The 23,116-nt window shown below is 45.4% G+C and overlaps 1 protein-coding gene across 6 annotated transcripts in view; it reads right to left on the reverse strand.

Annotated features, from left to right (window-relative positions):
- Positions 1-23,116, reverse strand: part of vps13a (vacuolar protein sorting 13 homolog A) — a 631,135-nt gene that overhangs the window by 84,142 nt on the left and 523,877 nt on the right. For all 6 annotated transcript variants that reach the window (XM_085985825.1, XM_085985842.1, XM_085985834.1 and 3 more), the window contains 3 exons: positions 10,973-11,054; positions 10,719-10,832; positions 4,980-5,055 (listed from right to left, as the gene is read on the reverse strand). In XM_085985825.1, coding sequence (XP_085841951.1) covers positions 4,980-5,055; positions 10,719-10,832; positions 10,973-11,054 — 272 coding nt within the window. The remainder of the gene's footprint in view (positions 1-4,979; positions 5,056-10,718; positions 10,833-10,972; positions 11,055-23,116) is intronic.

Consider the following 23,116-nt stretch of genomic DNA (forward strand, 5'->3'; position numbering starts at 1 on the left):
ATGGCTTACCCCTTATCCTTAGACTGTGACCCCTAGTTCTGGACTCCCCCGCCATCGGGAACATCCTTCCTGCATCTAGTCTGTCTGGTCCTGTTAGAATTTTATAAGTTTCAATGAGATCCCCTCTCATTCTTCTAAAATCTAGTGAACAAAAGCCTAATCGACCCAATCTCTCCTCATACGTCATTCCTGCCATCCCAGATATCAGTCTGGTGAATCTTCGCTGCACTCCCTCCATGGCAAGAACATCCTTCCTCAGATAAGGTGACCAAAACTGCACACAATACTCAAGGTGTGGTCTCACCAAGGCCCTGTACAACTGCAGCAATACATCCTTGCTCCTGTACTCGAATCCTCTCGCTATGAAGGCCAACATACCATTTGTCTTCTTAACCGCCTGCTGCACCTGCATGCTTACCTTCAGCGACTAGTGCACAAGGACACCCAGGTCTCGTTGCACTTCCCCTTTTCCCAATCTATTGCCGTTCAGATAATAATCTGTCTTCCTGTTTTTGCCACCGAAGTGGATAACCTCGCATTTATCCACATTATACTGCATTTGCCATGCATCTGCCCAATCACCCAACCTGTCCAAATCATACTGGAGTTTCTCAGCATCCTCCTCACAGCACACACGCCCACCCAGCTTTGTGTCATCTGCAAACTTGGGAGATATTACATCTAGTTCCCTCATCTAGATCATTTATATATATAATATATTGTGAATAGTTGGGGTCCTAGCACTGATCCCTGCAGTACCCCACTTGTCACTGCCTGCCACTCGGAAAAAGAGCCGTTTATTCCAACTCTTTGCTTCCTCTCTGCCAACCAGTTCTAGCGAAGATAGTACCTTACCCTCAATCGCCCACCTAACCCCCTGGGAGGAAGCAGTGATGGAGATTGCTGGGGCTGACGTGGCTGCGGAAGCTGGGGCAGGAGAGACAGGAGCAAGCCCGCAAGCTGGTGACAGAATAGTTTCCCATTTCTCTCATTGACATAGCATGAGTCGCTGATATGATTCTGAAGCTACATCATTTGGACTTATGAGCATTTGCCAAATCCAATGTGCAAGTAGCCTTGGCATCACATCTCTAACTCTTTCCTTTACTCCCCCACAGGACCATCCGGAGCCCCTGTCACCACTGCCGAGGAGGAAGAGGCTTTGCAGCCAGACTCCTCAGAGAAAGCTCCAGCCTCTGAGGGCGCAGCGTCAGCAGAAGTAAGCGCACCCAGCACCAGCGCAGACACTCACACCTCGGGGGGGGGGGGGTGCCTTCGGGACATAGAGTCGTGTTGTCACCTGGTGTTTCACAGCTCACAAGTGAGCATCAGCAGATTGTGGAGACAGGGACAGCAGTGGAGAGTCCTCGTCGGAGGGCGCAAGCCACTGCCAGCTCAGCTCAGCTGCATGTCGACCCTATGCCTCTGGGTCCATCCACAAGACAGGAGGTGATGGATCTCCATGCACAGATGCAGGAGTCTCTGGCAGGTTTTGTCTCCAGGGTCGCTGCGAGTGTGGAGCGAATGGAGGAGTCCATGCCGAGCATGAGCACACACAGCCTTATTGGAGTCATTGGCGCATGAAAGTATCACCACGGAAAAAGGATGGCTACCTCCGTGGTAAGGCTAGCTACCGCCGAGGAGAGGAGGGCTGCGGCCGAGGAGAGGAGGGCTGCGGCCATGGAGGAGCTTAGTCGCCAGGGTATCAAAAACATGGTGAGTGCTCAGAATAGAATATCATCTCTTGAGGAGTGATGGGCATCTATTGAGCACCGAAACCAGACCTTCATGGAAGTCCCTCTGAGCAGGACTTCCAGTGCAGAGATGGGTCCCCATGGCCCCCCTGATGTGCAGCAAGGTGCTCTCCAGCCACTTGCAGGCGCTGAGGGGGAGCTGACCCATGAGAGGGAGGTTGTTGGCACGCCTCAAGGAAGTGGGGGCTCCTCTCCACGCGCTCACACTTCCATGCCACTTCAGAGCCCTCGGTCAGAGCCCCGCCGGAGTCCACACCCAAGTGAGATAGGAGTCTCAACCCCTGCACAACCGCAGGAGCAGCAGACTGCTGGCGAGATCTCACAGGCTCGCCGCCCCAGAGGATGCCCGCCAAAGGTGTCGAGACAGGAGCAGCAGGAAAGTGAGCAAGGGGCCTCCACGTCTGCTGAAGCTACAGGGGTACCACTATGTAGGAGCAAGCGTAAGAGAAAAATAAAGCACCACTAATCACAAGGGTAGTCACTTGGGTGAAAAGTCTTGTATATAGTTTTAATGCCATCAGTTTCCTGCACATAAAAAATCTGGTGGCAACTGCTGCAGTTGTGGCGTCTGTCATTTGACGAATGGGGATATCACATTGAGGCCTTAGGATTACTTGCAGATGTCAGCAAGCTGGTCAAATAGGTAGAAATGTGCAGGTATGGGCCACTGTCCATGGTCAGTTAAGAAGCAGCGAGGCTACAGTGTTTGGTGTACCAGGCTACGCAAATCTGGCCAGGATGAGTGCGTTCCTTGCATTCCGCCCAGCAATGTGCTCGCACACTGGTGCCGCTGGTTGATGGGCCTCTGCAGGATGCTCGTTTCCGTCCTCCGCCTCCTCCTCCTCCTCAGCATCATCCGAGGCGGCTCTGTGAGGAGCCTCTTGGTCCTGCGGAATCGGCAAGCCACGACGCTGTGCCATGTTGTGAAGCACACAGCATACCACGACGATTTGGGAGATCCTGGCTGATGAGTACTGTAGGGCTCCACCTGATCTATCGAGGCATCTGAAGTGCATCTTCAGCAATCCGATGGCTTGCTCGATAATGCATCTGGTGGAAATGTGGCTGGAGTTGTAGCGCTCCTCAGCTTCGTTGGCTGGTCTCCTCAACGGCGTCATTAGCCAAGACCGCAGGGGATATCCCTTGTCTCCAAGTAGCCATCCCTGAAGTTCGTTTGGCAGACTGAATAGCAGAGGCACACTAGACTGGCGCAGTATGAAGGAGTCATGGCAGCTGCCAGGGTACTTGGCACAAACATGCAAAATCACCTTCTTGTGGTCACACACCAGCTGAACGTTAAGGGAGTGGAAGCCCTTGCGGTTAACAAAAACTCCTGGATTGCGGTGGGGTGCCCTAAGGGCCACATGTGTGCAGTCAATGACGCCCTGCACCCTTGGAAAGTCTGCCAGCTGAGTTAATCCAAGCGCTCTCACACTTGCGCGATCCCGGGTGAAATGGATGTGATTGTGCGCGAGTGCATCAGTGACCTGTTTGATGCAAGTGTGTGCGGCCGCCTGGGAGATGCCGCTGATGTCTGCTCCTGATCCCTGGAAGGAGCCTGAGGCATAAAAGTTGAGTGCGGTGGTGACTTTGATGGCCACTGGTAAGGAGTGTCGACCTGGTGCTCTGGGCTCCAGGTCTTGCTGCAGCATTGCGCAGATGTCAGTCACTACCTCTCGCGAAAGTTGGAGCCGCCTTTGGCACTGCTGCTCAGTTATGTTGAGGTAGCTCACCCTGTGTCTGTAGACCCTGTTTGGGGGGTATCTCCTGCGCCGACGGCCTTCCATGCGCTGGCCCCTTCTGGCCTGTGCTGCCTCAGGTGGCTGAGCCGCAGCCTGTCGCTCCTGTTGGTGCTGCTGTTGTTGCTGGATCTGCTCCAGCCTCCTCTGCTGTTGGAGATCCTCTAATGCCAAGAAGGGAAGGAACAAAAGGCCTCCCACGCTTCTGGCAGATACCTCCGTTGAGGAAGCGCTGAGTGAGGGTGGTGAGAGGGGCTTCCCAGGAGCTCACACTGGAGAAGTGTGTGAGGCTCCAACCTTCCACAGCTGTGCCTAAGCCTTCAACAAGTTGCCCCAAGCCTGGAGCAACAAGGTCCTGCAGCCTACCAATGCTGTCTGATTAAATCTCTTCATTCCTGATTGACCTGCAGCTGAAAGTAAGCAAGCCAACATTGTTCACGCCAGGTTTCATCAGCGGTGTTCCCACCAGGCGTGGTTTACGTGGGGAAAGGCTGAAAATTGCAAGGGCCCCATAAAATTGGATTACAGCTGCCAATTATTGCTCATTAGGCTCCCGACGACCAGTCCCGCCGGCTGCGGGCGGGACTGATTCGGGTCGCGCTGAAACACCGGGGCGAAAATTGGGCGGGGCATCGGGCGGTTGGGGTCGCAACCCCCTAGTTCTGCAATTTTCAGCCCCCATCCGCCTGAAACCCCGCCCGACGGCTCCAGGAAAATTGGGGCCCATGTGTTTCCTGTACGAGGACACCTAAATCTCTCTGAACACCAACATTTAATATTTTCTCACCATTTAAAAAATATTCTGTTTTTCTATTCTTCCTATCAAAATGAATAGCCTCACATTTCCCCACATTATAATCCATCTGCCACCTTATTGCCCACTCATTTAACCTGTCTATATCCCTTTGTAGGCTGTGTGGAATCCTCACAGCTTACTTTCCCACCTAGCTTCGTATCGTCAGCAAATTTGGCTACATTATACTCGGTCCCTTCATCCAAGACATTTATATAGATTGTAAATAGCTGAGGCCCAAGCACTGATCCTTTTGCAGCTTCCCACTAGTTACAGCCTGCCAACCTGAAAATGACCTGTTTATCCCCACTCTCTGTTTTCTGTCTGTTAACCAATCCTCTATCCATGCGAATATATTACCCCAACCCCATCTTATCAGACTGAAAGGGCTTTAAGAGAATTAGAATTCTGAGATCTACCGGGTGAATGGGATGAGAAGTTCTTTTCCTATTGTTTCGTTCCAGACTCTAGAAAAATTGCAGGTCTTTATGGTCCCATGGCTAAGGGATTGTTAGCTAAATACTAAATACAAAATATTCTGCAACAAGGAAATGCAACAAATTGAACAGAAAATAGCCTTATGATATAAACATTTTGAAAATCTAGACTGATGCCTTTTATCAAGGGAACCACCATTTGTGAAACTAACCAATTATATATAATCAGTTTACTTTCAAAAAGCACAATACATACCAACAGCACCTTCTACAAATGCCTTTACACCCAAGCCCAATCCTTCCACGAACTCTTCAGGCCCCTGAATTGCTCCCTAAGGAAAAATAAGTTACAATGATTTAAAAAGCTCTAATTTAATGGCCTGGATTTTACATTAATAATGGTGAAGCTATCAGTGCTCACCGTTGAGGCTCAGTGCTCACCATTATTATAGAGTAAATCGGACAGCAACTTCTGGCATCCGCACATGCACAGTTAAACACAGCATCAGGAAGTCGCTGTCAGAGTTGGCCTGATCCTCCACAAGCTTCGCTACACCAGTACCTTGCTGAGAGACTCAGCATTAAGATACATGAAGGGGCTGAAATTGCTGTACTTACCCACTAGTTACCACTAAACATGCCAGCAAAAGTTAGGGCTTGTACATTCAGGTGTAAGTGAATTTTTAATGGCGTGATAGATCTTAATTACTGCTAAACGACGTCTCTGGCACTGAAAATTTACTTTTCCAAGAGTGGAGTCTGATTCCTTCAGATTTTAATTATTGTTGGAGATTTAAAAAAAAATTAAATATATGTATTTTTACTTTTTCTTCCTGTCTCTTAATATATTAAGATCTCTGTTAATCTTATCTTTCTTTCCCTCTCTTTATTTTGCTTTCTGTACATGATTTTACATTTCATTAAATATTTTAATTAAAGGAGATTGCAGGGGCTCTGACACAAATTTTCAGATCCTCTCTGGCCACAGGGAAGGTGCCAGAGGACTGGAGGACAGCTAACGTAGTACCATTATTCAAGAAGGGTAGTAGGGATAAACCAGGGAATTACAGGCCACTGAGCCTAAAATCAGTGGTAGGGAAATTATTGGAAAACATTTTGAGGGACAGAATTAGTCTCCACTTGGAGAGGCAAGGATTAATCAACGATAGTCAGCATGGCTTTGTCAGGGGGAGATCATGTCTAACCAATTTGATTGAATTTTGCGAGGGGGTGACTAGGTGCGGGGATGAGGGTAGTGCAGTTGATGTAGTCTACATGGACTTCAGTAAGGCTTTTGACAAAGTCCCGCATGGGAGACTGGTCAAGAAGGTAAGAGCCCATGGGATCCAGGGCAATTTGGCACATTGGATCCAAAATTGGCTTAGTGGCAGGAGGCAGAGGGTGATGGTCGAAGGCTGTTTTTGTGACTGGAAGCCTGTGTCCAGTGGTGTACTGCAGGGATCGGTGCTGGGTCCTTTGCTGTCTGTAGTGTACATTAATGATTTAGCTATGAATGTAGGAGGCATGATCAGTAAGTTCGCAGATGACACGAAAATTGGTGGCATGGTAAATAGCGAGGAGGGAAGCCTCAGGCTACAGGACGATATAGACGGGCAGAACAGTGGCAAATGGAATTTAACCCTGAAAAGTGTGAGGACTAACAAGGCAAGGGAATACACAATGAATGGTAGGATCCTAGGAAGGACAGAGGATCAGAGGGACCTTGGTGTGCATGTACATAGATCCCTGAAGGCAGCAGGACAGGTAGATAAGGTGGTTAAAAAGGCATATGGGATACTTATATATTCTATAACTTGGCTAATGAAGGCAAGAGCAGGGAGGTTATGATGGAGCTGTACAAAACGCTAGTTAGGCCACAGCTGAAATACTGTGTGCAGTTCTGGTCGCCACACTATAGGAAGGATGTGCTTGCATTGGAGAGGGTGCAGAGGAGATTCACCAGGATGTTACCTGGGCTGGAGCGCTTTAGCTATGAAGAGAGACTGGACAGGCTGGGGTTGTTTTCCTTAGAGCAGAGAAGGCTGAGGGGGGACCTGATTGAGATGTACAAAATTATGAGGGGCATAGATAGGGTAGACAGAAAGGAACTCTTCCCCTTAGTAGAGGGGTCAATAACCAGGGGGCATATTTTCAAGGTAAGGAGCAGGAGGTTTAGAGGGGATTTGAGGAAAAACCTTTTCACCCAGAGGGTGGTTGGAATCCTGAACTCACTGCCTGAGAAGGCAGTGGAGGCCAATTCATTAAATATATTCAAGAAGGAGTTGGATATATTTCTTAAGGCTAAAGGGATCAAGGGATATGGGGAGAAAGCAGGGACAGGGTACTGAATTTGGATGATCAGCCATGATCTCGTTGAATGGCGGAGCAGGCTCGAGGGGCCGAATGGCCTACTCCTGCTCCTATCTTCTATGTATCTATTTATCTATGCCTGAAAGGGTGGTAGAGGCAGGAACCCTCACAACATTCAAGAAGCATTTAGATGAGCACTTGAAATGCCATAGCATACAAGGCTACGGACCAAGTGCTGGGAAATGAGATTAGAATAGGGCTTGATGGCTGGCGTGGACACGATGGGCCGAAGGGCCTCTTTCTGTGCTGTATAACTCTATGATTCTATTCCTGGTTTAGAATCTGTGCATCTCAGTGAGGATTCTTCAATCTGATTGGTTGAAGAGACACGCTGTTGCTTGTCCCACTCCCACACGCCACAAATCCCCTGTGGAAGGCGCCGCACTGAAAGAATCCCTAAGTACCGTACATTGCTGCTCAAAAGCCCACAAAACGTCCATGGGCAGCTGTAAGCGCAACAAACAGCAACAACGGTAAAATCGAGGCCACTATTAAATATATAATTTCTTTTCACTTAAAGTGTGCAGTATTATCTCATGTTATATAAAGAATTACACAGAATTTGAAACATATAAGACAGCACTTATAAGGGTTCAGATGATATTGTAAACTATGACAGTGATTTACTAATGCCTTCACAACTGAGAAACTTGGTACCACTTTATGACACACTCCAGTGTTTACTATTCTTTAAAGGCTTTACCAGTGATGTTTAGTGGCCTGTTTTATTCAGTTATTGGATTTTTTGACAACTGGTGGCAATTATAGCTGACAGGAGATAATTGCAAGCTACTGTAATCAAAACTTGATGATTTTGCATGCAACTAAAATTATATCTAATTTATTTCATTGCATGTTGCAGGATAATACTAACTCCAATCTTTACAATTCAAGGGACAGCACAATGAATATAGGCCAAGAAATTCTCAGTGGGAAAGGAAAAAAATTAAAGGGCAAGTTAACTTTGGCAATATTTTGTTGCAGAGGAATCCTTAAAGGGGATTAAAGTCAACAACATTAGTGCAATAAACCAATAAAATGAGCTGAAAGTAAAATTTGGTTAAACATTTATATATTCTGTTACATATGTACATATTATGAAATGAATTAAAACTGCCATATAAATGAAAAAATGCTATATAGAAGCAAATCATAGCATAATATAGAGATCAGAAAATGTTGGAAATACACAGAGTGGCATCTGTAAAGAGAAAAGACAAGCTAACGTTTTGAAGCTCACCCTTCATCAGACCTGAAAACTGAAAGATAAGCAAGCATTTTAGTAGGGATGGATAAAAGGGGAGAAAGCTACAACACATACTCCACTCAGAGAGGAAGTTAATGGGTTGTATAACTTGCAATATCCTCTATTTTCTTCACAGCAGAGGGTGCTGGGGATCAGGGGTACTCTGCCAGCAGGTACCAGTAAAAGTGATCACGAAGCTGTCAGACGGTCATAAAAACTTAACTGGCTTATCTGGGTTCCTTAGGGAAGGAAACCTGTCATCCTTATCGGTCTGACATGCACGTGATTCCAATCCCACATCAACATGGTTGACTCTTAACTACCCTCTGAAGTGGCCTAACAAGGACGCTCAGTTGGATCAATCTGCTATAATGCAGTAGTTCAAGACCCACCGCCACCTTCTCAAAAGGGAACTAGGAATGGGCAATAAATGCCGACTTTGTCAGTGACACCCAAATTCTGAGAATTAATATATATTTTTTTAAATTGGGGGAAGAGGAGGCAGGTTAATATTCTTTGTTAAAACAGAATGCTGGTGTTAGGTGGTGGGAGTGCTACACCAGGGATGTTGGCCTATTCTTTCTTTTTTCAACTGATGGACCAATGGTGTGTTTTCACATTTTTCTGTTTTAGTTTCAGACCTCAGTCTTCTATAGATTCCCCCACCCTCCTATTTCCTTGCTATTTTTCCTGTATGAGCATGTTCTTTTGACTGCTTTACGGAAATGATCTTTTATACTATATAAAAGTTTCCCTTTATGCAACTTGCAGGTCATTCAAACCATTAACATCTGAGTATCTGTGTCCTCCTGCCTTTAATTTCCATCCAGACAGCAGGATCTACTGTGTATTACCATCATTTTCCAATTTGTTTCAGTTTTCCAACATTTGCATTTTTTTCTTCAAATATAGAAGAATCACCTGATTCAAATTTATCTTTGGTCTCTTTGGGTCTAGGCACTAGAGAGAAAGTTGGTTTCAATTTGGTTTGGATAAACTATCATCCTTTACCGCAAATACCAGTGTTAAAAATAGGCCCTCTTGTCTAGCTAGCTTTAGGGAAAACTAGTTCTCCAATTAGATTGATTTGTAACTAGTCTAGAAGTCCTGTGTTCTGCAAAGCGCACCTTCCCCTATTCCCGTTAAAAGGGAAACGCTCTATTTAGTGAGATTGCATTTTGACACACTTTCTGGCTGAATCTTTTGATTCCTTGGCCTAGAAATTGGCGCAAAAGTCGCCTGAGCGCAGGATTTAGCGCAGCGTTCGAGGCTTTAGCGATCGTCAGATATTCAGTTTCATTGCTCCTCGAGGGACACGGGGCGAGGCTCGAGGCGCTCCGCGTCCCTCTTAGGGCGCTGAAACTGAATATCGCAGCGCAACGTGCCGCAGCGTGTCGACACGCTGTGGTACTGCAGGCCTTCCTCCCACTGTTAAGGGGGAGGTGCCTGCAACAGCACGATCCCGGATCGCGAGTGCCAGCAAATGAGCCCGGCACCAAGGAGAAGTGCCGGGCTCTCGGGAAACAGCCGGCAATGCCGCGGGGGGGGGGGGGTGGTTAGGAGGCCGGGGACGGAGGTGCTGGCAGGCGGCTGCCGAAAAAGGTGGCCGCCCCGCACCTCCACCTTAACTTGCGCCGCTGCCGGCACAGTAAGGCCCCGTGAACCGGGCGCGGGTAGCGAACGGCGCAACTGCGGCATTCGCAACCAAATATCGCGAACGGGGCGCTGCGCACACCGATGATGTCATCGGTGGCGGCGCAGCGCAAATGCCTAACACCACCATTAGCGCCCCTGCTGAATATCGCGGGAGACGCAGCCAGTGGCGCTACAGCCACTGACTGCCTCTTTAGGCGCTAACAGGTGGCGCTACTCACCCAATTTCTCCCCCCTTGTCTTTTGTGTCTTCAAATGTCTATTATCCCAAAGTACTGTAACCTAAAATAGTTGTAAAAATTGCATCTCAATGTTTCTGAGAGCTAATACACTTTTCAAAGCTCAGAATTATTTTAGTATATAAAAAACAAAATTTGATGAAATTACTTTATAAAACTTTTAAAACATTGTTCATTTTCAAAAATTAGCTCTGGGTCAAAAGAATAGAAGATAATGCATAACAAATAAATAAACAATCCACAAAGATTACTGTTTCAATATCCAATCATCTTATAGTGACTAAAAGGTTAGCAGTATATTGTTAAATATTTCAGTAGAATTTTCAGATGTTAACAGTAGCAGTTACTTCTTTTAAAGTTAGTTTATAAAAGTATGCATTTAAGAGAGCAGTACATTTTACAACTTCATTTTTTTAAATTTACTTGTGCTTAAAGTATTCCTACTGAATAATACATGTGTTAAATAGTTCATAGGATACAAACTGACCTGATAAGGTTCATAGAAAAATGCTTCTACGCCTTCTGAAAAATCTCTGATTAACCCAAAAGGATTGCCCAAGACATCTAGTCCAAGAACAAGCACATACAATTGCTTGATTGCCTAGAGGGAGGGAAGAGAATAGTTTAAAAATGTAATAGAATAAGTACTTGTCCTGAGGAAAGAGGGATTGTTGTTAAGTATTAGCACTATAGGTTATTAAAAATAAGCATTACAAGTTACATATCAAATGTAGAACACACCTGTTTAGAATAATGTCGGATGACCTCCCACTGAAGTTGTTGTGTAGTATAAAATTGATAGTTGATTTCAAAAAATGCAAGCCTGCAAGGAACAGAGTAATTGAATACAAGGATACAAGTTTTATTTGTCTTTCATCATAATTTTTATTGTGGTAGTTTCTTATAAGTGTTAGGTAACAAGAATCTAATGAAAAGATTTGAAACTTTAAAACAGTTCACAATTACTTCAATCCTCTGGATACTGAATGCCCATTAGATTTTAAAACACACAAATATTAACCCTTAAATTGCTATAGGTCCTCAGAAATAGCCAACTCCCCAGACAAGGCGGCTTTTAAGTTTACACCTCAGATACCATTTTGCTAAATCAAGCACAATAAAGCTACTAGTGTCAGAAGTAAACACTTTGGGCTGGATTTTTCCAACCTCGGCAGGTCCATGGTGGGCAACGACCTTACATCTGGCTCGATCCCGGCCACCAACAAGATTTTACATAAATAGGGCTTCTAAAGCCCGCCCTGCAAGGTTCCCGGCCAATTACAGGAAGCAGGTCTGATGACATCATTTGATGACGTATCATCAACCGGTTTTCTTAAAAGGGCCATGTCCAAAATGATTTTGACAGTTCTGCCGTCACTGTTCTGCAGCACTGAGGTGCTGCAAGCACTGACGAGCACTGCACAAAGCTGTACGGCCGCACCCAGGCTCTCCAATGACTCCTTCCATATGCTTATGGAGGGAGTCACAGCACACAGGGATGTTCTCTTCCCTTCCAATGGGCAGAAGAGACCTCCCCGGGACACCAACGCAGCCTAGTTGTACATTGCACAGGAGGGCACAAGCAGGGATGTCGACAGGAGGACCAGGCTGCAGTGGCGCAAACCTTTCAATGATCTCAGTAGATCATGAAACATTACTGCAAAGCCACACTCAACCTCATTCTGCTGTGCCACTCATCACATTCCCATCACTCTGCCTTCCCTACCTTACTCCTGCACATCCTTACTCACACCAACTTACCTTGCACCTCCACCCGTCCTGTCTAAATTATCACTTCCCCATCTCACTAGCCAACCCTCACATTCACCCTCATCCTCATCCTTGTCCAAACATACCAACCAACAAGAGATTGGGTCGATTGGGCTTGTATTCGCTAGAGTTTAGAAGAATGAGAGGGGATCTCATTGAAACGTATAAAATTCTAACAGGACTAGACAGACTCGATGCAGGAAGGATGTTCCCGATGGCGGGGGAGTCCAGAACCAGGGGTCACAGTCTAAGGATAAGGGGTAAGCCATTTAGGACTGAGATGAGGAGGAATTTCTTCACCCAGAGAGTGGTGAGCCTGTGGAATTCTCCACCACAGAAGGCAGTTGAGGCCAATTCATTAAATATATTCAAGAAGGAGTTAGATATATTCCTCAAGGCTAAAGAGATCAAGGGATATGGGGAGAAAGCAGGGACAGGGTACTGAATTTGGATGATCAGCCATGATCTCATTAAATGGCGGAACAGGCTCGAGGGGCCAAATGGCCTACTCCTGCTCCTATCTTCTATGTTTCTATGACCCTCCTTGTTACCTCCTCAAAAAAAGGTAGAGGCAGACTGCTCAGATCCCTGCTCTGACTGGTGAGCTGCTCTTGGCCGATTTGGACTTGAATGTAAGAAGTATGATTAAGAAGTTTGCCGATGATACAAAAATTGGCCGTGTGGTTGAGAATGAAGAAGAAAGCTGCAGACTGCAGGAAGATATCACTGGACTGGTCAGGTGGGCAGAACAGTGGCAAATGCAATTCAATCTGGAGAAGTGTGAGGTAATGAATTTGGGGAGGGCTAACAAGGCAAGGGAATACACAACAAATGGTAGGACACTGAGAAGTGCAGAAGATCAGAGGGACCTTGGAGTGCATGACCACAGATCCCTGAAGGTAGCAGGAAAGGTAGATAAGGTGGTTAAGAAGGCATACGGGATACTTGCCTTTATTAGCAGAGGCATAGAATACAAGAGCAGGGAGGTTATGCTTGAACTGTATAAAACACTAGTTAGGCTGCAGCGAGAATACTGCGTGCAGTTCTGGTCTCCACATTACAGGAAGGATGTGATTGCACTAGAGAGGGTGCAGAGGAGATTTACGAGGATGTTGCCTGGGCTGGGGAATTTTAGCTATGAGGAAAGATTGTATAGGCTGGGGTTGCTTTCTTTCGAACAGAGGAGGCTGAGGGGAGACCAAATTGAGGTGTATAAAATTATGAGGGGTCGAGATAGAGTGGATAGGAAGGACCTATTTCCCTTAGCAGAAGGGTCAATAACCAGGGGGCATAGAGTTAAAGTAATTGGTCGAAAGTTTAGAGGGGATTTGAGGGGAAATAGTCAGAGTCATAGAGTTATACAGCACAGAAAGAGGCCCTTCGGCCCATCACGTCTGCGCCGGCCTTCAAGCCCCGTCTATTCTAATCCCATTTTCCAGCACTTGGTCCGTAGCCTTGTATGCTATGGCGTTTCAAGTGCTCATCTAAATGCTTCTTGAATGTTGTGAGGGTTCCTGCCTCTACCACCCTTTCAGGCAGTGAGTTCCAGATTCCAACCACCCTCTGGGTGAAAAGGTTTTCCCTCAAATCCCCTCTAAACCTCCTGCCGCTTACCTTGAAACTATACCCCCTGGTTATTGACCCCTCTACTAAGGGGAAAAGTTCCTTTCTATCCACCCTATCTATGCCCCTCATAATTTTGTACATCTCAATCAGGTCCCCCCTCAGCCTTCTCTGCTCTAAGGAAAACAACCCCAACCTGTCCAGGCTCGCTTCATAGCTGAAGCGCTCCAGCCCAGGTAACATCCTGGTAAATCGCCTCTGCACCCTCTCCAATGCAATCACATCCCTCCTATAGCATGGCGACCAGAATTGTGCACAGTATTCCAGCTGTGGCCTAAGTAGTGTTATGTACAGCTCCATCATAACCTCCCTGCTGTTATATTCTATGCCTCGGCTAATAAAGGCAAGTATCCCATATGCCTTTTTAACCACCTTATCTACCTGTCCTGCTGCCTTCAGGGATCTATGTCCCTGAAGGCAGCAGGACAGGTAGATAAGGTCCCTCTAATCCTCTGTCCTTCCTAGGGTCCTACCATTCATTGTGTATTCCCTTGCCTTGTTAGTCCTCCCAAAATACATCACCTCACACTTTTCAGGGTTAAATTCCATTTGCCACTGTTCTGCCCATCTAACCAACCCGTCTAAATCATCCTGTAGCCTGTGGCTTCCCTCCTCGCTATTTACCACTCACCAATTTTCGTGTCATCTGCAAACTTACTGATTATACCTCCTACATTCATATCTAAATCATTAATGTACACTACAAACAGCAAAGGACCCAGCACCGATCCCTGCGGTACACCACTGGACACAGGCTTCCAGTCACAAAAACAACATTCGACCATCACCCTCTGCCTCCTGCCACTAAGCCAATTGTGGATCCAATGGGCCAAATTGCGCTGGATCCCATGGGCTCTTACCGTCTTGACCCGTCTCCCATGTGGGACTTTGTCAAAAGCCTTACTGAAGTCCATGTAGACTACATCAACTGCACTACCCTCATCCACACACCTAGTCACCCCCTCGAAAAATTCAATCAAATTGGCCAGACGTGATCTCCCTCTGACAAAGCCATGCTGACTATCCCTGATTAATCCTTGCCTCTCCAAGTGGAGACTAATTCTGTCCCTCAGAATTTTTTCCAATAATTTCCCTACCACGGATGTTAGGCTCACTGGCCTGTAATTCCGATTTATCCCTACTACCCTTCTTAAACAGTGGTACTACGTTAGCTGTTCTCCAGTCCTCTGGCACCTCCCCTGTGGCCAGAGAGGTTCTGAAAATTTGTGTCAGAGCCCCTGCAATCTCCTGCCTTGCCTCACACAGCAGCTTGGGATACATCCAGTCAGGGCCTGGGGATTTATCCACTTTTAAGCCCACTAAAACCGCTAGTACCTCCTCCCTCTCAATACTTATTTGTTCAAGTATATCACAATCCCCCTGCCTGATTTCTATGCCTACATCGTCCTACTCCATAGTGAACACAGATGCAAAATATTCATTTAAAACTTCACCTACATATTTCGGCTCTACACACAGATTTCCACTTTGGTCCCTAATGGGCCCTACTCTTTCCCTGGTTATCCTCTTGCCCTTAATATACTTATAAAACACCTTGGGATTTTCCTTTATTTTGCTCGCCAGTGTTTTTTCATGCCCCCTCTTCGCTCTCCTAATTTCTTTTTTAAGTACCCCCTGCACTTTCTATACTCCTCTAGGGCTTCCACTGTTTTTAGTCCTTTGTATCTGCCAAAAGCCTCCCTTTTTTTCCTAATCCATTCTTGTATATCCCTTGACATCCAGGGTTCCCTGGGTTTGTTGGTCCCACCCTTAACCTTTACGGGAACATGTTGGCGTTGTACTCTCTCTATTTCCTTTCTGAAAGACTCCCACTGCTGTGATGTGGATTTTTCTACAAGTAGCTGATCCAAGTCCACTTTGGCCAGATCCTGCTTATCCTATTAAAATCGGCCTTCCCCCAATTTAGAACCTTTATTTCCGGCCCATCTCTGTCCTTTTCCATGACTACCTTAAATCTCACCGAATTATGGTCACTGTCACCAAAATGCTCTCCTACTGACACTTCTACCACTTGCCCGGCTACATTCCCTAGAATTAAGTCCAGTACCGCCTCCTCTCTTGTAGGACTTTCTACATGCTGGCTCAAAAAGCTCTCCTGGATGCACTTTAAGAATTCCGCATCCTCTAAGCCTTTCACACTCTGACTATCCCAGTTAATATTGGGGAAGTTGAAATACTTTACTATTATTACCCTATTATTTCTACACTTTTCTGAGATTTGCCTACATCTCTGTTCCTCTATCTCCCCCTGACTGTTTGGGGGCCTATAGTACACTCCCAGCAAAGTGCTTGCCCCCTTTTTGTTTTTAAGTTCTACCCATATGGCCTCATTAGAGGAACCTGCCAAGATATCATCCCTCCTTACAACAGTAATTGACTCCTTGATTAATATTGCGACACCCCCTCCTCTTTTACACCCCCCTCTGTCTCGCCTGAAGATTCTATACCCCGGAATATTGAGCTGCCAGTCCTGCCCCTCCCTCAACCATGTCTCTGTGATAGCAACAATATCATACTCCCCTGTGTTCATCAACACCTTCAATTCATCTGCCTTATTCGCAAGACTCCTTGCATTAAAATAAATGCCATCCAGCCTTGCCATACTCCCTTGTGCCGTTACATATTTGCTCTGCCTTCCAGGCCGACTTGTTTTTTCCTCTATATTTGGCTGTGCATCACCCCCTACTATAGCTCCACTCCGTATCCCATCCCCCTGCCAAGTTACTTTAAACCCCTCCCCCAACAGTACTAGCAAGCCTCTCCGCAAGGATGTTGGTCCCATTCCGGTTCAGGTGCAACCCGTCCGACTTGTACAGGTCCCACCTTCCCCAGGAGCAGACCCAGTGATCCAGGAAACTAAAGCCCTCCCCTCCTGCACCAACTCTTTAGCCACGCATTAATCTGCTGTATCCTCCTATTCCTATACTCACTAGCACGTGGCACCGTGAGTAATCCAGAGATTACAACCTTTGAGGTCCTGCTTTTCAATCTGCTACCTAGCTCCCTAAATTCTTGTTGAAGGACCTCATCCCTCTTTCTACCCAGAGGGTGGTGGGGGTCTGGAACTCACTGCCTGAAAGGGTGGTAGAGGCAGAGACCCTCATCACATTGAAAAAATACTTGGATATGCACTTGAAGTGCCATAACCTTCAAGGCTACAGACCAAGTGCTGGAAAGTGGGATTAGGGTGGATAGCTCTTTGTCAGCCAGCTAGGACAAGATGGGCCGAATGACCTCCACAGGGGTGGCATCACGTAGAAGGAAAAAGAGTAAAGATTTACAGTTGCACAAGGATATGCACATGGGTGTGTTACACATTGATGGATTGTTAAGTTTCTGTTGTCTATTTGAAGCACATAAATATTATTCTTTTGCACCACTTTCCCATCTTGCCCATTCTTGGTTGCTGGCTGGCTGGAAAATGGCCTTTTCAGTTGAGATGATGATGAATGGGAAGACATGAATTGATGGCTTCCAATGGGGGGCTGTGAAAGGGATAATTGGTTCTTTGCAGGATTGCTTTGTGCTTTGGCGGGAGGGGGAAGTGGCTTTTGCATGTGGTTGTTAGATAGGTGCACTGGTAGAGCCTAAGTGGACCTCACAATTATGAGGGCATCCCGGGCAGCAATGTGCACCACTGGTGGTGCATTGTCCGCAACACCTTCCACCTCCTCGTAATTCTCCGAAGGGGGTCTGTGCTCTGCGTCTTGTTCCTCCTAAAGGTCCAAACCTCGCTGCTGCGCAATGTTGTGCAGAGCGATGCACATCACGACCAATCTGGAGACCCTGGCTGGTGCGTACTGAAGGGCGCCTCCAGATCTGTCCAGGCATCGTCATACGGCATTCATTGTATAGCTCTTGGGCCTCATTCCTCAGGTTTCTGAGGTGTCATCAGCCACATTTTAAGTGGTTATCCCTTGTCTCCAAGCAGCCAGCTGATAACTTTGCTTTGAGGTGCAGGGAGATCAGGGACAGTGGAGTACCACAGGACAATAGCATCATGGCAGCTGCACACGAATCTTGCGCACACCTGCATAAAAATCTTTTTACGGTTGCACACCAACTGCATATTGATGGAGTAGAAGCCCTTGCGGTTGACGAACACTCCTGGGTGATCTGGGGTGCCTTAATTGCCACAGGTGTGCAGTTGATGATGCCCGCAGCCAGCCAGAGCGGCAAACCTGAGCGCCCTCTCATTCTGACTGGCATCATTGCAAGCAAAGTTGACTTTGACAGCCACTGGTAAAGCGTGACCACCAGGTCCAGTTGGCAGCAGGTCTGGTTGCAGCAGGCTGCAAATGTCTGCCACCACCTGAGCCTCCTGAGACACTGGTGTTCAGACATGTTGAGGAAGCTTATCCTCTGCCTGTAGACAGTGTGTGCCGGGTATGGCCTCCTGCGAGCTGCACCTATCTGCTGCTGCCCTCTCTCCTGTGGAGCTACAAGTCTTTGAGCAGCAGTCTGTTGCTGGTCCTGCTGCAGCTGTCAGCTTCGTCCTCATCTGAGGTCCAGTATAAGGCAGTGTAAACGGCACCCATGCTGATCTGATAGATCAGAGTTCCAAAGTGTCAATGGCACCTCCAAAGCGTGTAAAATAACCTCTCAGAACAAGTACTGTGAACAAACTCTTTCCCACAAGCAGGTAGGAAAGCAGCTGCCAGTACAGAGTACTTACTGGCATATTTCCCTGACATGGCTTCAGCCCCCTCAATTGCCATTGTGTTCTCGCCTTGCTTTCACTGGCAAGTTCCAGGAAGCCCGGGAAACCTGTGGATCCAAAGCTAAAGTAGAAAACCCATGTCAATATCGCTCTAACTGAGCGATTAACATATCTTAAGGAGCAACTCGCCTCTCCCGAGGGGGTTGCTCACACGCAGCCCAATGCGCTGGACTTTGGCTTCCTAATGTGCTGTCAATTTCGCAGGATTTTAACCCCCCACCTGCTTCCAAACCCACGTGCTCCTGTAGATTAAAATTCAGCCTTTATTTTCTAAAGGTTATGTTTTTTGGAAATTCAGAAGGTATTGTTAAGCCAATTCTAATTTGTGCATAAACCCGCTATTGTTTAGAAAATTTTTCATTAGAATCTAATGTGTTAATAATAAATGATTGTTTTCTTTATAAAGTCATGGTTTATGCCTGAAGTTTTAGGAAAAAGAGCCCATTAAGTTAAAAATAAAATTAAACATCATGTGGAGATAAAAAAGACATTCTCCAAATTAAAGCGTATGCACCTTTTTGCTCCTAGTTCTTTTGGATGACAGCAAATGGAAATTAATTGATACAATAAAGGAAAAAAAATACCAACACTAAAAAAAAAGCTTCACATGAAAGAAAAGACGGACAGAAACATTGAAGTTTACGTGGAAGTTGCACGACACTACAAAGAATGAAAGAAATCCTACCAAAACGAATTGTAATACTCTTCCCAATTGCTCAACATAGAAGGAATTGTGCCGAAGTAGTACAGAAATGAAATAAGGAAATCTGACAATTTTGAGACCAAGCTAGAGCACAGAAGTGCCAGAACATTTGCTGCACTGAGCATTCAGATTAAAACAGCAGTGGCCAGTAAAATTATCCAGACTAATCCACATAGCTATCTTTCAGATAATTATGGAGAGAGGAACCTTCAGCATGCTTCTCCATGAGAAGCCTTTAGCATACTCATAACTATAATATAAAACTTGGGTACCTAAACAACAAGGCAAAGAAGCAGAATCTACTGCACCTTCAGTTATATGCTACTTAATAATGAGGTTGCTTGAAGTTATCGAAAAAAACAAATAATTCTCCAGATCGTCAAAGATCACTGGATCTGTTTATATAGACGAACATGGCAGTATAAACTTCTGCTACTTTAGCTTGCATGCATATAAATAAAATTTCAGCAAGATGATTTCCTGGGACAAATTAAATAAAAATTTCAAAATTGATTCTTATTTGAACAAACAAACAATAAAATTGTTCCAACCATTGGATCACAATTCCCATTTACTCTGCAAGCAGAATTAAGGGAAAGTAAGAGAGTTTTCAAATTAGGCGACTTATGATGTATAAAATTATGGGTTCAAAAAGATCAGATATGAGTTATGGAGATTCAGGTTGGTCAGCTGAATAGTTTAACGTTCCCATATCGAAAACATTTGAGAGTGGTGCAAGAGGTAAGCCTACCAACACTCCTACATTTGGTAGGAGTCTCAAGTGAGATTGCAATGACTTGCCCTCTTCAGACAATCTGCAGAATGGGTTCCTGGGACAATCGCTGTGTGGTGCTGGGGCGGAATTGTGTTTTTCCATCCTACCCATTTTTTTGGCATAGATCATGTCCCCTTTTCCCAGAATTAACCCAGATATCCCACCAGTTGCTTTTGTATATTATCTTCCATTGAGGATTTTGCAACAGCTGAAGTGAAAAGGCACCCGCTGTGGTAATGGGGACTCTATATGGGGCCTGGCACCAAAGAAGACTGACTTATGTAGTCTGGTTTGTGGTAGTTAAGCAAAAATGAAAAACTGAATCCATTCGTAACCCCATTGGATTAAGTATCAAGCCCTTCCCTCTACAATGTTAAGGCTGGCTACTGGATAGGATGTACCAATGCTATCATGAGGGATGAGAGGTTTTAGAATGGGTACAGTTGTCATGGTGTGGAATCATCTTATCATCTTTAAAACAGTTTCATAAGACAGTATTTATAAATGTTGGTTTTAACATTCTTGCCTAAGTTGAAAGATTGTGGGTTCAAGCCTTCCTATGGAACTTGAATACATAATCTAGATTGACACTCCAGTTCAGAATTGAGACAGCTTTGCATTGTTGGAGATGCTGTCCTTCACGAGACAGTAAATGGAGGTTCCAATTAGCTTTCTGATGCTTTAGATAGAGGATTCCATGGCACTATTTTAAGAAGCAGCAGCTCTCCCAGCATCTTGAGTAACATTCCTCCATCATCAATACCACAAAAAAAAGTTCGTCGGTTGATCTTCTAATTGCTATTTCTGGGTTGTTGATGGATACAAAATGATTGTCATTTTTGTATAAAAAGCAGTTAATTAACTTGAAATTAATTTATTTCATCATGATATATCCTAGATGTAATAAGGTGCTTTATAAATGCACCCCTTTCCCCCATTTACTATGCCAATATTTTTGAGATCTACATTGATGAAAAATATCTGCATGATGCTTAATGTTAATAACTGGGCACCTGGAAAAGACAGAAACATCTATGGTGACTTGCATTACTAAAATTAGAATATAAACTCAAAGTGATTGTATCCCATGATTTCTGCTTGGCTGAATAAATGAGAATAATCAAGAAGAATTACAGAAATCTGCAGAACCACAGAACATACAATTCTTAATATATCCTATTGGAATATTTTTAAATGGTTTAAATGGCCAAAGTATCCCAGCATGTTTTGTTTTAGCATTTTAGCCAGAGAGCAAATGTCAAGAAAAGGAGAATCTTTTTATTTCACATGGCTCAGCTTATTGTTGTTCACATAAGAATCAGGCACCCAGATAAGGGGGAAGTTGCTAAGACACCACATACCACAGTAAGAAATAACAGAGATACTGCTAACGCAGTCAGAATTATGGAAGGCTGCAAGGCCACTTGGCCTACACATAAAACAAAGCTTGTAGAACAGAGATGAAGGGTGAAAGATTAGAAATGGGCAAAAGATTGGAAGCGTGGTAAACACCTCAATACGTGATCTCAGCCAGCGTGCACCTACGCATGCTGTGATCACAGGTGCACCCCAAGGTAGCCGAATAGTATAAGAATGGGGCTTCTTTCCTCTTAAAGTTAGAGCGCTCGCAGGACAGTCGGAAGTCCATCCACAAAGGTTACAAGTCTGATCAACTTGAACGAGTCTTTGTGAAGAAAACAGATTGTATTAATTGCTTACCATGTAATGTAATACTGTAGAACAATTGAATAAAACAAATACTGTTATTAGTGAATGTATATTAAAGCTTGCTGTTTATAAAAACCACTTGATCCTGCATCATGCAAGGCTATTGTTGCCGGACTAACAACCCTTTTGTTGCGACCGTAACCATGGGGAATCAGCTAAAATCCTCTTAAACACAAGAACAAATTAACTTGCATTTATATTGCATCTTTCATATCTTTAAGGATATACCAAAGTGCTTTACTAGAAATTAATTATTTTGAAGTATAATCATAGCAGCAAATTTGCACACAGCAATGTACCTCAAACAGCAGTGTAATTAATTACTTTTTACACTTTTTTTGGTAGATTAGGTTGAGGGACAAATGGTGGCCCGGACCTCTCCATTCTTCATTGAATAGTGCCATGGAACTTTTGTATCCACATCAACAGGTGGATGGGCTTCAGTTTAATGTCTGATCTGAAAGATGGCACCTCCAGCATTGCAGCTCTCCCTCAGTTCTGAACTAAAATGTCAGCCTAGATTTTTTTTTATTCGTTCAAGGGATATGGGCGTCGCCGGAAACGCCAGCATTTATTGTCCATTTGCCCTTGAGAAGGTGGTGGTCAGCTGCCTTCTTGAACCGCTGCAATCCATGAAGGTACTTCCACAGTGCTGTTAGGGAGGGAGGGAGGGAGAGCCAGGATTTTGACCCAGCAACGATGAAGGAACGGTGATATATTTCCAAGTAAGGGTGATGTGTGACTGGAGGGGAACTTGGAGGTGATGGTACTCCCATGCACCTGCTGCCCTCGTCCTTCTAGGTGGTAGAGGTCACGGGTTTGGGAGCTGCTGTCAAAGAAGCCTTGGCGAGTTGCTGCAGTGAGTCTTGTAGATGGTACATACTGCAGCCACAGTGCGCCAGTGCAGGGGGGAGTGAATGTTTAAGGTGGTGGATTGTGTGCTAATCAACAGGCTGCTTTGTCCTGGAAGGTGTTGAGCTTTGTGATCTTATTGAAACATATAAGATTCTGAGCGGGCTTGACAGGGTAGATGCAGGGAGGATGTTTCCCCTCATGGGGTATCTATAACTAGGGGGCATAGTTTCAGAAAAAGGGATCACCCATTTAAAATGGAGATGAGGAGGAATTTCTTCTCTCAGAGGGTCGTGAATCTTTGGAATTCTCTACCCCAGAGAGCTGTGGAGGCTGAGTCATTGAATATATTCAAGGCGCAGATAGACAGATTTTTGAAAAACAGGGAATCAAGGGTTATGGGGAGCGGACAGGAAAGTGGAGTTGAGGCCAAGATCAGATCAGCCATGATCTTATTGAATGGGAGACCAGGCTCGAGGGGCCGAATGGCCTACTCCTGTTCTTATTTCTTATGTGAGTGTTGTTGGAGCTGCATTCATCCAGGCAAGTGGAGAGTATTCCAGTACACTCCTGACTTGTGCCTTGTAGATGGTGGAAGGGCTTTGGGGAATCAGGAGGTGAGACACTCGCTGAAGAATACCCAGCCTCTGACCTGCTCTTGTAGCCAGAGTATTTATGTGGCTGGTCCAGTTA

Source organism: Somniosus microcephalus, chromosome 1 (assembly GCF_052327205.1).
Source record: "Somniosus microcephalus isolate GS21.2 chromosome 1, FLI_Smic_1.0, whole genome shotgun sequence".
Lineage (NCBI taxonomy): Eukaryota > Metazoa > Chordata > Chondrichthyes > Squaliformes > Somniosidae > Somniosus > Somniosus microcephalus.